The 24,444-nt window shown below is 33.9% G+C and overlaps 1 protein-coding gene and 1 long non-coding RNA gene across 8 annotated transcripts in view; one reads left to right on the top strand and one right to left on the bottom strand.

The window, feature by feature from the left end:
- KRIT1 (KRIT1 ankyrin repeat containing) overlaps positions 1–18,033 on the top strand; it is a 36,003-nt gene extending 17,970 nt beyond the window's left edge. For 4 of the 7 annotated variants that reach the window (XM_074340725.1, XM_074340724.1, XM_074340722.1 and 1 more), the window contains exons 9-17: positions 412–568; positions 1,251–1,358; positions 2,988–3,144; positions 3,927–4,093; positions 8,932–9,098; positions 9,889–9,976; positions 10,410–10,616; positions 16,130–16,246; positions 17,090–18,033. In XM_074340725.1, coding sequence (XP_074196826.1) covers positions 412–568; positions 1,251–1,358; positions 2,988–3,144; positions 3,927–4,093; positions 8,932–9,098; positions 9,889–9,976; positions 10,410–10,616; positions 16,130–16,246; positions 17,090–17,158 — 1,237 coding nt within the window. In that variant the 3' untranslated portion in view covers positions 17,159–18,033. The remainder of the gene's footprint in view (positions 1–411; positions 569–1,250; positions 1,359–2,987; positions 3,145–3,926; positions 4,094–8,931; positions 9,099–9,888; positions 9,977–10,409; positions 10,617–16,129; positions 16,247–17,089) is intronic. The other 3 variants (XM_019716770.2, XM_019716741.2, XM_019716749.2) reach the window with 1 other exon arrangement.
- On the bottom strand, positions 543–23,201 carry LOC141573198 (uncharacterized). Its single transcript, XR_012498875.1, has 3 exons — positions 22,885–23,201; positions 19,086–19,200; positions 543–666 (listed from the first exon to the last, which is right to left on the bottom strand). It is a non-coding gene; the product is annotated as an uncharacterized LOC141573198 (long non-coding RNA).
- Positions 23,202–24,444: the final 1,243 nt, after the last annotated feature.

Below are 24,444 nucleotides of genomic sequence, written 5' to 3'. Positions count from 1 at the left end.
CCTAATACAACAGCTACATATAGAATTATGTCTTTGGGCCTATTTGTAAAGCACAGTCAGGGCTTTGTGAAAAGCATTAAGTTTATGAGTTACTTTCTGAACATATTTTTGACTGAAAATTTTATCTCCCTAATTTATAGTTTTTGTACTTTCGTGCAGTAGTTCTCTATCATATGCTCTATCTTGTGTTTGAGGTTATATTTTCTCCCAGTTGATCAGAAATAAACATATTTGAATTGAACCAGAATAATCCATAAGAAATCACTAGGCACTGAAAACATTTACGGGTATGTCAGTGTCTTAATTCCTTGTTCTCTGCCTAGAAAAATCTTAGACTTCTTTGAGATGTTATCTGAAATTTGGAGTTTTAAAACATTTCAAATGACTTTAGGTGGTTTTTTTTTTTTGTAGGTATGGAAAAGTTGAGGCCACTCGCATATTGTTAGAGAAAGGAAAGTGCAATCCAAACCTTTTAAATGGACAGCTTAGCTCTCCTCTTCATTTTGCTGCTGGAGGAGGACATGCTGAAATAGTACAGATTCTCTTAAACCATCCAGAAGTTGACAGAGTAAGTTATTTTCCAGGTTTGTTGTTGTTTTAATGTTCAAGCAGTAAATAACAAATAATGAACACAAAAAATGTTCCATTGTATACTTGAGAGATCAGCTGAAAAATAAAAATGAATTTCACTTACTATATAGAATACCTATTATGTATAAACTTTGCTTTTGTAAATAAATATCTTTTATTGTGAGAAAATATGCCTTACATAAAATTTACCATTCAAGTCATTTTTAGGAGCACAGTTCGGTGACATTAAGTACATTCACATTACTGTGCAATCATCACCACTATCCATCTCCAGAATGTATACAAAATTTAACCTCTTATTTTATATTGTATTTCCTCAAAAATATCTTTAAGAGTGAAAAAGATTTTCTACCCACTTTCTAGAAATTGTATTAACAAATATTTGTGTGAAGGGAAAAATAATAGTTTTAACAAAACCTTGTTGTATCTATAATCAGACTTAAAACAAAAAATCACATTGATTAGTGCTTTGAGTCTTTCATTTATCTTTGGCAATTCGTGTTGAAGTATAGCATCTACTGAGTATGGTTAGTATTTGCTTAATACTCGAGAAGAGTCTGTTTTTCATGAAACTTTGATTGATTGAATATTTTCCCTTAGAATACTATATATTTCTAATGCCTTTTTTCTTTCTCCTTTTCTTTTTCCCACATTTCCAGCACATAACAGACCAGCAAGGAAGATCCCCTTTAAATATTTGTGAAGAAAACAAACAAAATAATTGGGAAGAAACTTCAAAATTGTTAAAGGAAGCCGTTAACAAACCAGTAAGAATTACCTTAAGAAAGCCAAAATCATACTTAATAAGTAATTTGAGGATCTGTGGCAAGGGTAGAAGGATAAATGGCTAGATTGCGTCTTTACCACTTTTATAAAACCTCATGATTAGACGTCATAGATATTAAATTTGTTACCATCCCTAACACTCAGACATTTACTTTTGCATAACAAAATGAAACTTGCATAAATAAATAAATCTGTTAATCACTTAAAATCTAATCTCCTGTATAATCTCTATGCTTGAAGTGTTAATTACAAATTGTAATCTGTTCATTGAAGCATCTCTCTCTACTTAGGCCTTCTCAGCAGTATTTTATATTTATAAAAACTGACATTACACATCATTCATTAATTTAGTTTCAGCAAATTACTTACCTATTACAGATTCATTTTCCTCCTCAAGAAAGTGAATGGGTTAAAATAGGAGAGTTCCTAGCTCTTTTGTTCTGTCAATTCAACCTGACCTTTCCATTTAATTATGTCCAAAATAATTAGCAGTGACATTAATGTAGAGAAGAATTAACAATTAGAAAAAAACTCACTTATGCCTAAAAGTTACAGTGACGATAAAACTATCATCAATTTAAAAACTGAAAACTTGCAAACTATATAAAAGGCTTTATACCAACAGATAGAGGATAAAAGTTTGATACCAACCAATATAATTCATATGGCCGAACCTTTCCAGACAGTCCCATCAACTAGACAGTAAGTCTTTGTTCAGTATTTGTGTGAATTTAACATCATAAAATGCTGAAAGTGGTAGGGATAAAGAATATAGGGTCTCTCCCTTTAAGGATAATTACTCACAGCCACAGTTATACATATTTTGTCCAAACGTTAGTCCATAAGTACAAGGCAAAGGCAAGAAAATAGATAAGGGGGGTAGACACCCTTATGTTACACTTCTTTGCAATTTATTTTCTAATTGTATAGTTAAAACACTGTTTTTTTTTCTTGGCATAATTTTTATATTAGAATGTGTAAGATAAGAGTAATTAGGTACTTTTGTCTAAAATGAACTGTCCTAGAAGTTGTTTGGAGGCATCACTTCCCATAACAATAAAAATGTATTGAGACTATCATTTCTTTCTGGGATTTTCTGAACTAGAGGAAAGAAACTGCTTCAAGGTCCATCATTCCCTAATTTTTACCTGCAAAGTTTTCTATCACAGATTCCTCTTAGGACAAATTATTGTTCGTATACATTTCTACAGTATAATTTGTGCCCACTAGACTCATGAGATACTTGACTAACACCAGATTTAGTTAACAAATCTGTATCCCGCATGTGATATTTACCTTGTACATTATGGCTTTAAAATATCCTCTCAGAAGATTTTGAAGTTGAATTTTTAAAAAAGCCATTTGCCTTAGTTTCTAAAACTTATTTGACCATGAACTATCCAGAGGAAAACATATTAGAAAATATAAATAATAGAAGTAAAATTTTAAAAAATAATGCCAGCAGATTTGCACTTGAAGCAGTGTTTTTGGTATTTTCCTGGTAAGAAATCTGTAGTAAAGCAGATGTAGTTGAAATTAAAGCATTTTGTTGGATTGGGATGTATAATTTCTAACCAGGTTGCATAATTTATCATCATTCTTTGTACTAGTATGAAAAAGTTCGAATATACAGAATGGATGGATCATACCGTTCTGTTGAACTGAAGCATGGAAATAATACCACAGTGCAGCAGATAATGGAAGGAATGCGTCTCTCTCAAGAAACACAACAATATTTCACTATTTGGATCTGTTCAGAAAACCTCAGTAAGAAAGTTGTTATTTTGTTGTGTGAACCTCATTCCTTTTTGAGAGTGGGTTGGTAAATTTAAGTATAGCATCAACTTATTATTGACTTTTGAATTTTGTAATGATACAGTGTTCTTCTCTTTTATATAAATTGTTAGTGCTCAAACTTTTGAAGCCGGTAAAGCCTCTGGGCCCTCCCTCACCTTTCATCCCTCTCTCCTTCCCTCCCTCCCCTTTCATCCAAACAATATTTTAAGTGGTAAAAAACAAAATATTTCTTCTCTGGCAATGGAATTTGATTTGAATGCCATTAAATGTGGTGCTCATCCAACTTGCATTTATTTTCAGAGCTCAAAATAATACAAAAGTATTTTTCTTTACTTTTCTATCAGATCTTTTTATTTAAAATAAACCTAATGTCACTGTAGATTTCTCTCAAAGTATTGTAGATATATAAGGAATTTAATTGAGATTGTCGTGATTGGTTATCTAATGGTTTAATTGTATTTTTAAAACCAAATTGTGATCATTTGTCATAATTAAATAGGCTATCATGGAATTAAGGGTCTTAAATAAATTTAATAAATTTTGTTTGTTTTAAGAATTATTCTCATAATTCTTATTCTTAAATACAAAAGCATTTAACTTCAAATTGGGTAGTAACATTGATTAAAGTCAATGTTTATTTAAATTTTTTCCTTTAGTTTGTGTGTATTCAGTACTTAAATGCAGAGAGTTTAATACAGAGTTTCTATGCATTGATACAATTGATTTATTTTTGCATTATCATTTATAAAAAGAAAGATGTTTTTCAGGCCTTCAGCTCAAACCTTATCATAAACCCTTGCAACATGTTCGGGACTGGCCAGAAATACTTGCTGAATTGACAAATTTGGATCCCCAAAGGGAAACACCACAGCTTTTCCTAAGAAGAGACGTGAGACTCCCTTTGGAAGTTGAAAAAAAGGTTTGCTTGGAAATGTTATTTACAGTCATTTAAATGTACAGAATTCTTTGAGTTCCTATTGTAGGCACTAGAGGCAGAAATTGTGCTCTTCCTGTACAGTGGGGTTTACTCTGTTTTTCTGCTTAATCCTCACATCCCTGTGGTAAGTGGTAGAATTTGAGTCAAAGCCAACTTACAAAGCCCCTGGATAGTTTTCTGTTTTTACTTCCACTGTCTTAAAATACAAAAGAAATAAGAGAATTTATCCTAAAGAGAATTAGCAACCAGATGGAAGACAGATTATATAGAAAATAAATAGTTAGAATAGTTAGAAGGAAGTACAGTGTCAAAGATAAACTTAATAAAGGGCTAATCAGAGTGTAAATTTCAAAGAAGTTTACCTTGGTGTGGGGGGAAGAAAAGAAGAAAACATTCTGGATGAAGAAGATTTTTTTTGCAAAGGGAACATAAAAAATTATTCTCAACAAACAATAAGTAGCTGTTCTCAACCCAAGCAGAAGACTATATAGATAGTAAAAAAAAGAGAATACAATTTATATTTGATAAAAAGATCTGTTCCAAACAAGTACGTTTGAATTTGAATTGCTGTAAATATTAAAGGAGAAGTGAGATAATGCCATCTGAAGGTTGAATGGACAAAGAAGAAACCTAAGGGAGATATTACAAGTTAAACTAGGTATGATTGTCTAAATACAGTGGTAGCTATGAAAATTGGGGTAGTGGGGGTAGTTCCAAGTTTCATAACTGTGGAAGAAAAAATATGCAATGTATTTCCTGATTCTTTATTCAAGGAAATAATGAACAAAGTTAAGCAAATTCTAACACATGAAAATTTCATTGAACATGTCTAAACTTGGTAAATGTTTTTTATACCTGAGTACTCAGATTGTCCCTCTAATATTATCAAAACCAAAGATAGATTTAATTGTGTCAATCAGATATGCTGGGAATTGTATAAAAATTTGTATAAAATTTACCAAAAATGAAGATCTTGATTATTCATCAAAAATGTGTTAGAATCACAAATAGAATGAAGGAAAAAAACCCCATATGATCATGTCAATTGACACAGAAAAGGCATTTGAGAAAAATCCAATGCCCTTTAATGATGAAACTCTCAGAAAACTAGGAATAGATGGGGACTTCCTCTGTATGATAAATGGCGTTTATGAAAAACCCACAGCTAACATACTCAATGGTGAAAGACTGAAAGATTTCCTCCTAGGGTCAGGAACAAGACAAGGATGCCTGTTTTCACCACTGCTGTTTAACATAGTACTTACTGAAAGCTTTAGCCAGAGCAGTTAGACAAATGGAAGGAAAGAAGGAAATAAGGAAGGGAAGGGAAGGGAAGGGGAAAGAAAGGAAGGGAAGGGAAAGGAAAGGAAGGGAGGGAGGGAAGGAAAGAAGGAAGGAAGGGGAAAGGAAGGAGGGAGGAAGAGAGGAAGGAAGAGAAATAAAAGTCATTCAAATGGGAAAGGAAAAAAAAGTAAAGCTATCTCTGTTCACAAATAACATAATCCTATTATTTTGGAAATCCCAAAAAATCCACAAGAAAGCTATTAGAGCTAATAAATGGATTCAGCAAAGTTGTAGGATATGAAAATCAGTTGTTTCTATACACCAGCAACAAACAATCCAAAAAAGGAAATTAAGGAATCCATTAAAATAGCATTAAAAGAATAAAATACCTAGGAATATGTTTAACAAAAGAGGTGTAAAAGTTGTACAATAAAAACTACAAAAACGTTACTGAAAGAAATTAAAGAAGACTTAAGTAACTGCAAAGACATCCTATGTTCAAGGATAAGATTTAATATTGTTAAGATGATGCTAGCAAAGTGATCTACCAATTCAGTGCAGTCCCTTAACAAAATTCCCATAGCCTTTTTTTTTATGGAAATGGTGCTCCTCAAATACATGTGGAATTAGAAAGTATCTTGAATAGCCAAAACAATCTTGAAACAGAAAATAAAGTTGGACGATTCACATTTCCCAATTTCAAAACTTATAAAATCATAAAACTTTTAGAAGGAAACAACATATGCGTAAATCTTCATGACCTTAAATTTGGCAATGGATTTTTAGATGTGACACCAAAACATGAATAATAAAAGACAGATAAATTGGACTTCATCAAAATTAAAAACATAAAATCAAAGGACATTATCAAGAAAGTAAAAAGATGACAGAGAATGGGAGAAAATATTTGCAAATGATATATCTCATAAAGGTTTACTATACAGAATATATAAAGAGCTACAACTCAAAAACAAAAAGACAGCCCAGTTAAATTGGACAAAGGATTTGAATAACATTTCTTCAGTGAAGATATATACAAATGAGAAACCAGTTCAAACCTAGGATGGCTATGATAATAAAATTTTATAAAGGAAAATGATGAATATTGGTGAGAATGTAGAGAAATTGGAACCCTTGTACTCTGCAAGTAGGAGTGTAAAATGGTGCAGCTGCTGTGCAAAAGAATTTAGTAGTTCTTCCAAAAAGAAAACAGAATTACCATGTGATCCAGCAATTCTACTCCTAAGTATATACCCGAAGAATTGAAAACAAGAAATCAGATACCTGTGTGCCAATATTCATGGCAGCATTATTCACAATAGCCAAAAAGGTGGAAACAAACTAAGTGTCCATTAACAGATAAATGGATAAACAAAATATACATACAATGGAATATTCAGGTATAAAAAATGAATGAAGTTGCGATACATGCCATAACATAGATGAGCCTTGAAAACATTGTACTAAGTGAAATAAGCCAGACACAGAAGGATAAATATTGTGTGATTGTACTTAATATAAAATATCTTCATACTAACTATCTGGAACAGGCAAATGCATAAAGACAAAGTAGATAAGTGTTTGCCACAGGTGTGTGGCAGGGGAAGAATGAGAAGTTATTGCTTAATGGTAACAGATTTTGTTTGGGTGATGAAAAAGTTGTGGAAATAGTGATTATGGTTGCACAACATTATGAGTATAACTAATGCCACTGAATTGTATACTTAAAAATGGTTAAAATGGCAAATTTTTTGTTATACGTATTTTAGCACAGTTTCAAAAAATGTATTAGGTCCATGAAATCTGCAAATAATCTAAGTATACTCAGTCCGTCTTCCTTCTCCACCTAAGTAATATTTTAAAAGTTGGCTGCTGGAGGAAAAAAAAAAAATAATAATAATACTTGGATGATAAATTGCATAATTATGTTATAAATAATATAAAGTGGGCTCAGGTGAAAAGGAAGCAAGGCTTAGAATACTTAAGGTAAATCAAAATATGATCATCTGGTAAAATATTTGTGTTCTTTCACTCATTATATAATTAAGGCATTGCTGTTTGTACCATCTGAAAAATAGAAGAGTTGCATTTATTGATTAGCATCATTTTTCTAAGAGGATGAAGACAGCCTGATTTCATTTAAAAAGAACAATTGTTGACTAATACTGAATATACTATTAGCAAAGATAACTTCTCTATTCAAACTCTTCAAATTCATTGTCAATTTTTATTAGAAAAATGTGTTTTCTTTCAATCTTATAACATTTTATTTTGAGACATTAAAAACCCATCGGAAAATTGAAAAAGTAATAAAATTCACACCATATACATTCATTAAATCACTAATTCTTAATATTTTGCTTCATCTTTCCTCTTTTGTGAACCATTTAAAGTGAGTTGCATACATTATGGCACTTCTTCCTTGCATATTTCAATATGCATCTTGACCAAGGACATAACCTACATACTACAGTACCATTTACAACGTAATAAAATTAATATTTCCATAATATCTAATATTAGATCCATATTCAGATTTGATTGTCTCTTTAGTCTTTTATAATCCAGAACAATCCACTCCATCATTTTTTCCCATGAAATTGTTTTTTTATATTATATGGAGTATTTTATTATTTTAGTCAGCATGAAAGAAATAATATTTCTGTAAGGAATTTGGATCATTGTGAGTTATATTTGGAAATATTTTAAGAATTCATTCAGAAACTATAATTGGTGATTATTTCCAAATAGAACTATATTCTGTAGGCTAGCATTTTTCAATCTTTGTTAATCCTTTCAGATAAAGTGAAACCTTTAGGTTTTTAAAACCTGAAAAAAAAAAATCATATGTTCTCTAATGTTATTTGAAAGTGCAAAGCATTTTTAGTCATGTAAAAAATGTTTGTCTTAAACTTTTTTAAACTATATGCACCCTCTGGGAATTAACATTTCTTTTTATCTTTGAGATATATTACTATACTGTATGAAGCATAGATAATAGAAAAATGTTTGAGGAATATAAAGAATTTAAGTAAACTTGTACTAGAAATTATCCATATCCATAAATGGATGAAAATTTATTAGACTGTAAATCAGAGGTTAGCAAATGATATCCTATTGCCATATCTGACCTACTGCCTATTTTTGTATAGCTTACAAGCTATTAATGGTTGAAAAAAATTCAAAAGAACATTTCATGTTACGAGAAAATTTTATGAAATTCAAATTTCAGTACTCATATATGAAGTGTTATTAGAACACCACCACACCCATTTGTTGACGTATTGTCCGTGCCTGCTTTTACACTTACAAGAGCACAGTTGAGTAGTTTTAAGAGACTATGGTGGTTCACAAAGCTTAAAGTATTACTCTTTGGCTCTTAATAGAAAAAATTTGACAACCCCTACTCTTAAGCAATAACAGCTTACTTATATACAAATATGTAGCTTTTGCTTTTCCATATTGGAAAGTGACAAGTTGTACATTTGTAACAGGAAATCATAGCCTAATAATCAAATTATACTTTTTCTTTTAAGATTGAAGATCCTCTAGCTATTCTTATTCTCTTTGACGAAGCCAGATATAATTTATTGAAGGGCTTTTATACAGCTCCTGATGCCAAACTGATAACATTGGCAAGTCTACTGTTGCAAATAGTTTATGGAAATTATGAGAGTAAGAAACACAAGCAAGGTTTCCTAAAGTAAGTATTTGATAAAATGTGTAGTCTTCTACTATATTCAAGATTCAATTTAACTGAGAAAGTTTAGAAATATTATGTTTTTAAGAAATATTATGTTTTATACATTGGTTTGGAGTTAAGTACAATTGGCCCTCCGTATTTGTGGGTTCCACATCCATGGATTCAACCAACCACAGATCAAACCCATGCACACAGAGGGCTGACTAAGGGACTGGAACATTCTCGGGGTCCTGGAACCAATTCTCCGCAGATATCAAGGAACAACTGTAATACAAGGCATGGAATGAGGAAAGAAAAAAAAAAGTATGGTGTAAAGCATTCTTTAAGTTATATTCCAAAGTTAGTTTTCTTATATTTGACTATAGTTTGATAACCCTTATACTTTTAAAATTTATCTTTACTATATGTTTAAATAAGTTCACTTAAACCTGACTTGAATAACTAATAGAAGAATGTTATAAAGCAGATGCGCTTAAGAATCCCACCACAAAAACTAGTTTCATGTTTCATGTTGAGAGAAAGCATTGCAGTTTTAACACATCTAAAGTTTATTGTGGTTAATCAATTTTCAAAAATTTTTGTGGTTATTGAAAGAAGAAATATTCCTCTACATTGAGCAATGTTAGGATTGTGGCTTTTGCCTAAAATTTTTAGAATTCTCTGGTGTTTTACAATGTTGTATTTTTTAGCTAAAAAAATCAAGTTACTTGCCATTTGTGTCTAAATGATTATATTACTTTAGCTACTAAAGATGATTTATGTAAAAGATGTTGGCTTATTTACTTAACAGTGAAGAAAATCTAAAGTCCATTGTACCTATTACCAAATTGAAAAGTAAGGCACCTCACTGGACAAACCGAATACTTCATGAATACAAGGTAAGCTGTTTAACAGAACATTTTATAGACTTGTTGAAATTTTGTTAGTGTTATTTTAAACATGGGTACATAAAATATACAGTCCTAAAATTTACAAAGGGTTTTCTGGTTCACATGCCTGAAACTGAAAGTAGCAAGATATTTTTATTATTAGTAATGAAGAATCTTTTCCTGTATACCTTCTATGTGCTGGATACTGTGGGGCACTTAAAAAACCTATTAGAAGAGACAAAAACAGTATTTTAGACGTTAATATTTCTTCCTTTTTTTTAAAAATATAAGATCTCGAAAGAAAAATTGCTCTTGGGATAATGTCACACAATTTTATTCTTCTTTGGGGGTAGCCTTGATTTTAGAAACTGCTTAGTTGACCTATTTGGATTATCAAAGGTATGTTCTTCACATCTCTTTATTTTACTTTATTTGGTTTTAGACTCTTAGTACGAGTGAGGGTGTTAGTAAAGAAATGCATCACCTTCAGCGCATGTTCTTACAGAATTGTTGGGAAATTCCTACATATGGAGCAGCTTTTTTCACAGGACAGATATTTACAAAGGCAAGCCCCAGCAATCATAAGGTCATCCTGGTGTATGTAGGAGTAAATATAAAAGGACTTCATCTCCTCAACATGGAAACTAAGGTAAATTTTCAGCTTTTTGGCTGTTTTTGACCAGTCACTTTATTCCAGGGGTGCAAAAAAAATGTATACAGATGACTTGTATTCATCTTTTGTTATTGGTATATATTATTACAATTTTAATTCAGTTTTTTCCTTTCTTAAAATGTGTATACATTTTTTGGGCACCTTCTGTATATCTAAAATAACAGTGCCAGCCTACGGGAAAAATCTAGAAATGACATATATACAAGACTATTCATTGCAATATTTATAATAGCAAAGGATTGGGGGGAATTAAATGATTATCAGTAGGGGATTAATAACTTGCAGCCATATTTAAAAAATGAATATTTTTATGTAGAATGCTCCAAGATATATTTTGTGAAAAAGCAAGGTGCTTAACCAAATGTGATACACTGCCTTTTGTTAAAAATGCGGAAGTGGACAGTTACCCACTCAAAAAGATATATACACTACTTTGTTCAATGCAGCATTATTTACAATAGCCAAGATATGGAAACAACCTAAGTGTCCACTGATGGATGAATGGATAAAGATGTGGTACACACACACACACACACACACACACACACACACTGGAATATTATTCAGTCATGAAAAATAAAATCTTGCCATTTGTGACAGCATGGATGGATCTGGAGAGTATTATGCTAAGTGAAAAGAGTCAGAGAAAGACAAATGCCATATGATCTCATTTATATGTGGACTCTTTGGGGGGAAAAAAATCACCTGAATTCATAGATACAGAGAATAGATTGGTGATTGCCAGGGTTGGGCAAAATGTGTGAAGGGGGTCAAAAGGTACAAACTTCCAGTTGTAAAATAAATAAGTCATTGAGATGTAATGTACAGCGTGACTATAGTTAATAATAGTGTATTGCATATTTGAAAGTTGCTGAGAGTAGCTCTTAAAATTCCTCATCACAAGAAAAAAAATTTCATAATTGTATGGTGATTGTATGTTAATTATAGATGAATTGTGGTGATCATTTTGCAGTATATACAGATATTGAGTCATGTACACCTAAAACTAATGTAATATGTCAATCATACCTCAATTTTTTAAAAAATGGGGGGAGTGAAGACTATATTTACATAAATATATATTGCTTGTGTTTCCATAAAAAGTCTCTTAAAGGCTTTAGAGAAGGGAACCAGGTAACGGAACAAGAGTAGGAGGGATACTTTTCACTATATACCATTTGCAACTTTTAAAAAATTTCAACTGTGATTATATTATGTATTTAAAAAATCAGTTAGATTTAAATGAAAAAATACAGATTTAAAAAGGAAATGTAATATCTGATACAAGAACTTCAATTTGAAAATTAGAATTAGTTATAAGAACCTTTTTGGGAGGCAGGATGAAGTGCGGAAGGGATTGTGAATACCCACTGGAATACTTCACAGCTTTTCAGTCGAGTCACAGCTTGTGACTGCATTGTGCTTCTTTTTCTAAAGTTATATAAAATATGGGGTTGGTTATCAATTATTTTTAGTATGTTTAACACATTTCACAGGATGAACAGCTTTCTAGTTAGTGTAGGAAGCTAATAAAAATTAAATCTATTTTGTTTATTTAGATTTGTAAGGAATAAATCATTTCCAAATCAGTTAAAGTAATAACTAAGCTTATGCATTTAAAAAAGACATTTTAGATTAGGAAATTTCATCATAAACATAATTTTTGTTTTCATTTCTATAAGACTTTATTATGTAATCACATAACTTCTGAAAGTACCCCAATCCTGTTTTTGTCATTTGATGATGATAACGCAGGGTCCTGGTTTAGTCATTTGATGGTGATAGATATGCCTGTGAATGAAGATAGAGAATATGTAGGACATAGGGCTGAAGAGGGACTAACTTTAGTAATTGACCTGGAACTTGATTTTTTGAAGTCTCTGATGTCAGCTTGCTTTTGGGTGATTTGCATATTATTTTCTATTTAAACTATTTCACTTATACAAAATACAAGTAGGTTCTTACTAGCTTGTAACCACTTTTCTATGTATATTGTACATACTAAGTTTGTTAAAGAAAATGAAGAAGTTCCCCTCACCGTTTCAGAAAAGTTTTCCTCTACTATTTCAGACCATTTCGTACCAATAACTACAAATCCTTTTTCATTGAACTGGATGGTGATGCTGTGGGTGTAACGCTGACAGACCCGTTTCTCTAAACTGTATTTTATGTTTGATTTGTGGTAGCATTCCAAGTTTAGGCAGAAATAAAAAGTTTTATATCAGATTCAAATGATGGTTCAGCAATATCTTACATTTCATATTATGAATAATATTCTGGTCTAGGAGTTAAGTGAGATAGCAGCAGTATCAGGCAGAGGATGATAACAATATTCTTAATTAACAGGGTGTTTTTTCAGGATAAGATTTTCAATTTCTAGAAATACAAATAGAAATGCTATTCTTGGGTATATAAAAACATGATTGAACCCAAGGGTAATGATGTTTTCTGTCCATATAATCATTATCTTGTGCTCTGCAAGCCACTGATAAATTTATAGCACATATGAAAGCTACAAGATGATTACATTTTCTAATCATCAAAGGTGGGAGCAATCAGCTTGTCCTCAGTTGTCGTAGATTCACCAAAATCTGCTAGGGTTGAAATGACAAGCTTGTTTAAACAGAGTAAACACCTTCGTCTGCAAAAATACCTTCATTTACATTTAAAACTCTACTTGGGATGCAGTAGCTTTAGAGATTCTCAGGCAAAGCCATAGAATACTGCTGTGGGTTTTACTTGTATATACAGAGGATGCCAAAAAAAAAAATGTATACACATTTTTAGAAAGGAGAAAACTATTAAAATTACACTGATGGTAACCACTTTGAGCACCTCTTGTAATTGCAGAATCAAACATGACTTGTATTGACTTTTGTTATTGGTATATATTGAATATTACAATTTTAATACAGTTTTTTCCTTTCTTAAAATCTGTATACATTTTTTTGGCACCCTGTGTGTGTGTGTACGTGTGTGTACACCAATTACTTGGTATACTACATATACCCTCCGTGTGTGTATGTGTATACATATATATATACATATATATACACACACGTATATATATATACACATACATATATATGTGTATATATATACACACATACACACACACAGGGTGTATATATATATATATATAATATGTATATATAGAGAGATACCAATTATTTCTATCATCTATGTTTGGTTTCTTTTTGAAATAATGAATATTGCCTGTCAGAAAATATAGCTCAGCCAATTTCATGTGCTCATCGGAGACCTATCTGTTCTAGTTACATAAAATATAGACACTATTGAATAGAGAAATACACTATGTTGGGGTTCATTGTTTTACTATAGTGAAGCATTACAGTCTTCATAACTGAACTGTACTTGGGGATATAGCTTCAACCTTAACAGCACCACTGCCACACACAGGTAATAGATTACCCTTCGCTGATGTCAGTTTATGTTGACCATAATGCTCTTCTGAAATAAAACTGCTTATTTAAATACCCACTTAGTGCTGTTCCTCATGATCACTTGTCAACATCAGTTTCTCCTTTCTGTCCTGGTCAGCTGCTTGGTACTCCTGATTTCTGTGGTTTTCTCTTTTCTCCTCTCAACTATCCCTGCCATTTCTCTTGTGCTTTTTGACTTCCCTCACTCAGCACCTTGCCCTTTGTAGGTTTTACCTCCTGAGAGCTACTTATCCTTCTGGAGCAGATATCAAAACCACAATGTAGACTCTTTGGTTCATCAGCTCCATTCAGCTGTTTCCATTATTGGGGATTTCTCCAGAATTCCTTTTTTTCCTGTATGTTGTCTTTTAACAACAAAATCTTATTTTTAATTTATGGTCTCAGTACTTTTATTGATAATTTGACCTCCATATAACTGAGTTGCTATACCACAGATGTAGTATTTTTATACTAAACTGTTTTGAGCCCATATAAATGGACTATTTCCTGCCTCTTGATTAAACAAATTTCAGATGACTGATCCAAAGATAAGCAGTTTAAGTAATATGATATCTTGACTCAATGTTTCAGTGTGCACCTTGGTAAATAGCTAAATATTTTAGCATATCCTATCAATAAAGTTATATTTTACAATATAAATGTAGATGGCTATTTTTAAAAAAGAATGTTATTAGTTTCCCACTATACATAATATACATTCATGTAAATTAATTATACTGTTTCATTTACGGAAGCTCAATTTTAAAATGCCCTAAACCATTATCTTTTTAGCATATTCTTAGTTTATTATTTACAATCAATGTTGAGAACTCAGTCATAGAAAGCTCATATTTCTAAACATACATATTTTAAAAGATGGGATGAACACTTTGTGTGTGTATACAAAGAATATATTTTTAGGGCAAGAAAATGCAAGTTATTTCTAGGAAAGACATTAAAAATACTCAAAAGAATATATTAATTTCCTACTTAAATATACCATTATATTAGGAAAGTGTAGGAATAGGTTGCTCCAAATAGCTCTGTTAAATTTATGAAGGGTATAGTATATTACTAATTTTTTAAATTACGTTTATTTTTACAATAAATATATCAGTATACTTATTTTCAGTGAAATAAAATTGCCTAAGTCAACATGTTACGTACTATGTGAATATTCAAAAAGTACTTAATAAAGTAAAAGTAATTGTTTTAAGATGCAGAAAGTAAAAACTTGTAGTACATTTAATTACGTATCTTGAAAGTAACTGATTAATGAAAATCTTTTTCCCCCCTCCAGTTTTAACTCAGATATATTGACATATAACATTGTATAAGTTTAACATATACAATGTATTGATTTGATGCACTTATAAATTGCAAAATGATACCACCATAGCATTAGCTAACACCTCCATCAACACATAATTACCATTTCTTTTCTGTGGTGAGAACATTTTAGGTCTCTCAGCAACTTTCAAGTGTATAGTACAGTATTGTTAACTATACTCGCCATGCTGTACATTAGGTCCCCAGAACACATTCATCTTATAACTGCAAGTTTTCACTCTTTGACCAACATCCCTTAGATTTCCCCCACCCACCAGCCCCTGGTAATCATCCTGCTTCTGTGAGTTCAGCTTTTTTAGATTCCACATGTAAGTGATATGTAGTATCTGTCCTTCTCTGACTTATTTCATTTAGCATAATGCCCTCAAGTTCCATCCAAGTTGTCACAAATGGCAGGATTCCCTTCTTTCTCATGGCTGAATAATATTTGTGTGTGTGTTTATACGTATATACACACACTTCAGAATGGGCATCTTTTAAAAATCTTTGTCAATCTGATACAAAGAATCTCATTGTTCTCAGTCTTCTGAGAGTCTACCGTATATGTAATTCTGTACTGCAGGCTGTGTGGGTTACTGCGGTGCTTTGAATAGGTTTTATTCTACCATTAGACCTGACTAGATAAGTATAGATAGTAAGAGAAGATAGGTATTTTTAATATATATTTCAATACAACAATTTCTAATTATTTTGTAGGCTTTACTCATCAGTCTTAAGTATGGTTGTTTTATGTGGCAGCTGGGAGATGCTGATGCGTGTTTTCAGATCCATAGTATGGAAAATAAGATGAGCTTTATAGTACATACAAAACAGGTAAGTACTTATCAGTTATTCTGGACTTCTAATAATGAACTACCGTATTAGTAAAATTATTTTTTTAAATCACCATCCATTTTAGTTCAAGGAAAACTGCTAATATGAAATTAAAATATTTTAAACCAATGAAAAACGGCAGGCCTTTCTTAAGCAAACAAAGCCAGAAACTTATCTGAATAATTTGTTTCAGTCTTACAACAATGAAACTTTTTCTGCCATTTAAAAAAATTCTGGGGGGCCAGCCCGGTGGCTCAGGTGGTTGGAGCTCCGTGCTCCTGACTCCAAAGGTTGCCAGTTCGGTTCCTTGAGTCCCGCAAGGGATGGTGGGCTCTGCCCACTGCAACTAAGATTGAGCACGGCACCTTGAGCTGAGCTGCCTCCCGGATGGCTCAGTTGTTGGTTGGAGCGCGGGCTCTCAACCACAAGGTTGCCGGTTTGACTCCCGCAAGGGATGGTGGGCTGTGCTCCCTGCAACTAGCAACGGCAACTGGACCTGGAGCTGAGCTGCGCCCTCCACAGCTGAGATTGAAAGAACAACAACTTGACTTGGAAAAAAAAAAAAAAAAAAAAAAATTTCTGGCCAGTATTCCCTATCTCTTCTATCAAGTTATTAGGTCGTCTTTCCCTCTTCTTGACTGGTATCCTATCTGAGCCTCTAGTTGTATCCAGTAGGTTGTTTCTTAAATCCCTTCAAAAGCCTGAGTAAATACTTTATTCTTGACAAGCTGCCTCCTGATGAAAAAGTACCTTTTCAAATGCTAGGGAACTGCCTGCTGCCATGTGTGTTATTTACTCATCTAACATGTTTCATATTTATTGTTAACATGTTTTACTTTGTAGGCTGGCCTAGTGGTAAAACTGTTAATGAAGCTAAATGGACAGTTAATGCCTACTGAAAGAAATTCATGAGAAGAAAGCAGCTGATACTTAAGCCACCGCATTTTGTGATACAGATTTTTTTCCATGAAAGATTCCTTAAACTATTACATTTAACAAGCACTTAAATCTCTTGTAATATATATGTTTACTATTACATTGTACAGAATCTGTACTTAAGTTTGGTGTGTAATATACCAATTAGTTTTATATAACATCTTCACATAAGCTATTCTAATTTTTCAGAGAAACACAAAAAAAGTGTAGATTGATAGTCTGTATAATATTAGAAAAATAGTAAGCTTTATAAAAAGTTATTTTTGTTAAATAGTAAAGAATTTAGAGTGGAATGTGAAATTAAAATACATATAGCTTTGCTATAACTTTGTGTGTCATTTCAAAATATACTTGAAAGTTAACATGATTTGAATAAAGAAATGTATTTTCTACTTAAACCATAAATAACACTGTTATTTAAAACATTTTTCTGTTATCTATGAAAATTTTTTAGCATGTTTTTTAAAGACTTAGTTGAAATGGATCTAGGATAAGCTAGTATTTCTCACAGTATAATTCTTGAATGCCCTGCATCATAACTACCTAGGTTCCCCTTAAGGAGGAGGATTTTAGAGACTCACTCTAGACAAGTTCATTCACTCTCTGGAAGTAGCAGAGCCTGCGAATCTTAGTTTTTGATTTATTTTCTGTTGAAATAATTCCATACCCAGTATTGAATTTGGATTATTAAAATTAAGTAAATTATACAAAACTGCTTGGCATACAAGCACATATGTACATAGATACACAGATTAAATGACAATCTCTAAATATTAAGTACATGTTATATTTTTATGAGTTAGCTTAATTCATGTATGTTGCCTTTACATTATAGGAAGTAGATCACCAAATATCTGCTTGTTTCATTTAGGGGAGTACTTGGGGGAGTGAACTGTTCTGTATCCTAATTTTGATTGACAAATAGTGTATTTGTTAAATCTCACAAAACTGTACATCATAAAAGGAACAATAATCCTTCAAAAGGTGAGTGAATAAACACACTCAGGTACATCCATACAGTGGAATACTGCTGAGCAACAAAAAAATAAATTATTGAGGAACAATATGAATAAATTTCACATGTGTTATGCTAACTGAAAGAAGCCAGGCTCAAAAGATTATACTGTAACATTCCCTTCCATTTAGATGGCATTTTGAAAAGGCAAAACTATAAAGTGAGAAAACAAATAGCGGGTATCAGAGGTTAAGGATACGGGTGAGAGGATGTGGGAATAAGAGGGGCATCATGAAGGAACTTGGGTGAGTACTGATATCACAGATGAGGAGCTAACTTGATTAATCTGCTGTGTAACAAGCTCGGAAACTAGTCTTTCCAATCTAATAGACTGATGTGTTCTAAGTAAGTTCAGAGATATACAGTCATATTTAAAGTTATCCTACAGATTGCAGATAATTTTTATATGTCATCATCTACTCTTCACATTAACTTCTGCTTATTTTTAATGGTGCTCCACCTGAGCCTTATTGAAATTAAAATTATGTGGTTAAGTAAATTTACTGTACATAAATTTTATAAGTAAGTTTAAGAATCACAACTTGCTGTAAAAGTGTTGAAAATTTACCAAAAATTTATAAAGATGTAATAGAAATATAAATCAGTACCTAAATTCCAACAGTAAGTGGTCAGAGAAGATTACCGAGAGGTTATATGTTTGGAAATGCAGACAACATTTAAAAAATGGGAAAACATAAATCCTACCTAACAAAAATGCAAAACAACCATATTAAATTAGTTAAAATTATATGAAATAATAAAACCCAACTAAGTACATTAGTAAAAATTAATGATGTCACAGTGCTGAGACAACATATGAGAATATATTTGGGGTGGTACTGAAAATTGCTTTAATCTGGTAAAGCAGTCTGGAAAATGTTTACTCACCTTGACCTGATGATCCAACACTGAGGACAGTCCAAGAATGAGCCCGCTGCCCCACTTCCTCATTTGCAGTTCTTTACTGGTACAGTTTCCCCACTTGACTAGGGAGTAAACTGTGCTGCAATTCAACAAAGGAAAAAGATAATCATTTTCTAAATTTACCGTTAAAATGAAAAAAGCTAAAATGGAAAAAAATCGTAGTTAAAAATAATATATATCCAAGGCAATTGTTTTTAAACAAATCTCCCCCCAGAGCTTTACTTGTTATAGTTGTGTAATTATGCCACCAACTGAATTATATGAGCAAATAACACAAGTATCCCAAAACAGTAATTAGAGAACCATTTGCTGAGTTTTGGAATATGCTATATGATGCTTTAATAATATGCCTTCCCAGTTATATTTTACAAATGCTGATAATACTTTTTGTTTGTATTTACTGAATATATACCAGTAGAGCAGTGAAAATGAATGAACTTAAAACGATGTCATTTGCAGAGAAAAATAGATAGTTTTTACTAAGTCAAATGTGTGCCTTTTTTCCTTTTTGGATTGTTTGCTTTCAATCAATATTGAATTTAGTTTTGTACACATAACCACTAGGAGGAAGAAAAGCCAGTCTGGATTTTGTATTTATTTCAGCCATGTCACAAATAATTAACTGTATATAGTTAAAAGTTGGATTTTAATTAATTTTACTTGAACTTATTTACTATTTTAAAATGTATGGATGTTCATAGACCACATACTATTTTATGTTGTATAACAATTTAAAAACAGGATTTTACTAAGTGCAATAAAGTTAATAAAAGTTTCCCCTCTATCTTACTCATAACCAATCATAATCAGTCATAAAAATACATCATTTCATATTTACATTATTGTATAAATGAGGAAAGATACGGAAACAGAAAATTTCCAAGATAGATTAAACACTATTATAGGAGTTAACCATGACAAAAATATTTTTAGAACTTATTTTCAAGTTAATAAAATTTGAAAAAAAATAAAATAAAATTTGAGACAACTTTTAGGTAAAGATTATCCCAATCTGTTTTCTATCTGATGTGGAGTTTAAATCACAAGTCAGAAACTTAGCATTTAAACTCCCCAAAAGAAAGGAGGGAAAAAGATAAGAAAACTACCTGTATTCCAAAGATCAATGGTAATATAAATTACCGTATTAAAATTGAGAAGCTTTTTTCATCTCTATGTTATACTGAGTAAAGAAGGTAAATGTACTAAGCAGCAGCTTTTAATGCCCTCATTTAAAAAAACAAAAAACAGATTTCTGGAACACCAACAAATCATCTGTGTTTTCAATACTACGGCACTGGCACAAAATAGAAACATAGATAGATGGAGTAGCATAGACCACCCAGAAATAAACCCGCACATACATAGTCAATCAAATTATGACAAAGGAGCCAAGAATATACAGTGGAGCAAGGGCTATGTCTTCAATAAATGGTGCTGGGAAAACTCGACAGCCACATGCAAAAGAATGAAACTGGACCACTACTTACACCACACACGAAAACTAACTCAAATGGATTAAAGATGAAGGTAAGACCTGAAACCCTAAAAATCCTAAATGAAAATTGAGTAAACTCCTTGACATCAATGTTGGTGACTTTTTGGATTTGACACCAAAAGCAAAAATAAGTGGGACTATGTCTAACAAAAGCACAGCAAAGGAAACCAATAAAATGAAAAGATAACCCCAGCAACTTACTGAATGGGAGAAAATATTTGCAAATCTGATAAGAAGTTAACGTCCAAAATATATAAAGAACTCATACAACTCAATAGGAAAAAAGTCTGATTAAAAAATGGGCAGAGGATGTAAACAGACATTTTTCCAAAGAAGACATAGAGATGGACAACAGAAACATGAAAAGTTTTAGTCACTAATGAGGGAAATACAAATCAAAACCACAATGAGGTATCACCTCACACCTGTTAAAATGGCTATTATAAAAAAAGATGAGAACAAGTGATGTAGAGAAAAGGAAACCTTCATGCACTTTCGGTGGGAATGTAAATTGGAAAAGCCACTATGGAAAACAGTATGGAGGTTCCTCAAAAAATTACAAATAGAACTACTATGTGATCCAGCTATTCCACTTCTAGGTATATATCCTAAGGAAACGCAAATACTATCTTAAAAAGATATATGCAACCCTATGTTCACTGAAGCATTATTTATAACAGCCAAGATAGAAGAAACCTAAGTGTCCATCAACGGACGAATGGATTAAAAAGAAAGTGATACAAATATTATTCAGCCATGAAAAAGTTCACATTTGTGACAACTGGAGGACCTCAGGAGGTCCACACACTAAAACAATTTGATAGTAGTTGCAAGGCTATGGAAAAGGGCTGGGAAAAGTGAGCCAACCACCTTCATAACCAAGAGGGCTACGGCAGCGAACAGGCTAGGGTGGAAATGCCCTCCCTGCTGGGTAGACAAGAGCCCCTGTAAATGAATGGTAAGCCTTTGAGAGTCCAAGGATAATAACGCATTAGAGGTTGAACTAGCGCTCTAAGGGCCTTTTAAACATCACTTTGAAATACAGATGTGGTAGTGTTCATCAAAAGATATGAATGAATTCAAGTGTCAATTTTAGAATACTTCCCTCGTGGTAAATAAAACTCATTGGTTTATTTAGTTTTGTTATATTCTAGATACCGATATTAGTAAACCAAGATCCTTAGGAAAGAAAAAGCCTTTTAAAGTTTTCTTTCTGTCTTTTCTAAAAGCCCTACATCTGGTTCTTCAAGTACATCATATTCTACAAATATGTCCTGGTTTTCGGATAGCTACCGTCTGTTTAGATGATGAGCGATGGTAGGTCACAGTCGCCCAGGAGCTTTCCAAAGCTCAGCCACCTCTCCCGCCTACACTCACTCCCCAGGACGCTTCCCGGTGATCGCAAAGGCAGGCCCGCCCCCAAATCTCCAAGTCCTCGTGGTCTCGGGGACTCCCTTTCAACAGCGGCGCGATCGCCGCCTCTCCACGTGAGTGTGCTAGTTATTCCTGGGCTCCGCTCGTTTGCCTTCAGCTTGGTTCGTGGTTTGGGAGCGTGGCTGGGCCTGAAGAATGGCCTGTGGGGGGGAGGGAGGGGGGACCGAGGCAAAAAGAGGTCGGACTCCATGAGGCGGTTTGGTCGAAGAGTGACAAGCTGGGTCCCTCACGTCACTAAGTGGCATTTTCACCGGGCCTGTACCGCCTGCTGCTCACCCCACAGTCCGGAAAACAGGGCTCGGTCGAAGGACCTCGCAGCGCGACTATCCTCGAGGTCGAACTCGTGTTGGTCAGCGTGGTAGGGGCCAGTGCCCGGGCCACTGACTCTCCGACCCGGCTGTTCGTTAGAATCAAAGGCGGGGGCCACCCCGGATGGATCAAATCAGAACCCCAATTTCCCCGGAAGATTCCGAAGCGCAAGCCAAGGACCCAGACGCTCACTCTCTGCCCTGGTCGCGCGTCCTTCCTGGGGAATTGAATGGAGGCCCCGGGCTCCCCCTAAGTGTTCTAGTGTGACCCGAGGCCAGCTCATAAACGCGCAGGGGCGCGGCCGGGGCGCCCCGCCACTGTCGCCGCGGGCCCCGGGGCGCGTCAGTGCCGGGCAGCAGGCGGCCGCCGTCCCCGGAGTCGCTGGATGCTCGGCGGCTTGCGCCCTCCACCTGCGACCCGAGTCGCAGCCGTGCGGACAGCTCCAGGTGACGCGATGTGCTGCGACTTCGGCGACCTTGTAAACGAAACCCAGGTGTTCTCTTGCTCCCATTTCCCCCTCAATACCTGCAGCTCTGCGAGTCCTCCTCCTGTGTGCCCCGGGATGCCCACCTCTAACGCGTGAGCGACCGGTCCCACGTTGCTTTAGCCTCTGTTGAGTGGCCTTGTCCCCCCAGTCCAGGAAACAGCATGTTGATGCTGCGCGGTATAAAAACGTCCCGTGGTTGGCTCCCTGAATGTCTGTGTCTTTCAGACATTTAACAAATTACAATAGGTCATTGTTCAACTTTACTAACATTTACAAAAACGGAGTCGGGATCTATTTTTGCCTATCAAATTGTCAATATTTGGTTTTAAATGAGACTCAGTGCTTGTGTGGATGAGGGGAGACTTCCTGTGCACATTTTCCGAATGTATTTAGCTGTATGTACCAGCCTTAAAAATGTTCACGTGGGAATGGTTAAATAATTGCTGGCACATCCTTCTATGGGATACTTTGCAGCCATGAGAGATAAGCTTCTCGAATATTTGATTTCAAATCACCACATATTAACTCTGGTGTATATTCTGGGATGATGGAAAGGCTTGCTCTCTGCACTATTCAATAAGGGAGTCACCAGCCGTGTGTGGCTCCTGAGCACGTGAAATGTGGCTACTGTGACTGAGGAACCAAACTGTAATTTAATTTAAATTTAAATAGTCACGTGTACTGTATTGGACAACAATGCTATATAGTAAGACCTCAATTTTGTCAAAAAAAAAAAAGTATGTGTATGATATTCACCACTGGTTATCTCTAAGAAGTGGCTATATATGGGGGACATTCTCCAGCATCTGTTCTAGCTTTGGGTTGCTCTAGCTCCCCGATATCTATCTTTCTATCTATCTATCTATCTATCTATCTATCTATCTATCTATCTACCTACCTATCTCCCCTGTGATTTGGGAGAGGTATGTGCTACCCTTGGCTCAAGAGTGAGCCATGTGGCACTGTCTTAAACAACAGTATTATTCTGGCTCCTGGCCAGTCATTGGTTCAGAGTTGGGCCCATGAACTAAATTGGGCCAATGGAACAGGAGAGCTCATCTCTGACTCAGTTTCTCCTAGAATGCCAGTCCAAGTTGAGTGCAGCATTCATGGTCAATCTGTAGGTATCCACACATGGAGATCAGAGCAGCCCTCATTTAATAAGTTCGCCATTTTTAAAAAACAGCCTTTTTGTTACACAACAATGTGAATGTATTTAATGCTACCAACCTTATACTTAAAATGGTTAAAATGGTCAATTTTATGTATATTTTAACACTATAAAAAATAAAACTGAAACTACCCTCTTGCAGAAAAACAACCAAACACCTGAGGAGTAAACTACCATAAACTGTGGTGACCAAGGAAGATCACAATTCCATTACGCAATGTTTATTATGGCCATTATGGACATCTGAAGAAGCCATCCCCACAGAAGCAATTGCACAATCTGGGCTGCTACAAAACACCAAGGTCAAAACTCTAAGGCCAGAAACCATGAATGCTTGCCACCTCAGAGCCTTAATTCCCTAGTCGTATTTATTTTTCAAAGTATTCAGCCAATGCATCGGATGGTGCAATTTGAGAAGTGGTCAAAG

The sequence above is a fragment of the Rhinolophus sinicus genome, linkage group LG09, assembly GCF_036562045.2.
Source record: "Rhinolophus sinicus isolate RSC01 linkage group LG09, ASM3656204v1, whole genome shotgun sequence".
NCBI lineage: Eukaryota > Metazoa > Chordata > Mammalia > Chiroptera > Rhinolophidae > Rhinolophus > Rhinolophus sinicus.
The sequence above is the reverse complement of the archived record's forward strand: the minus strand, read 5'-3'. Positions and strand labels throughout refer to the sequence as shown.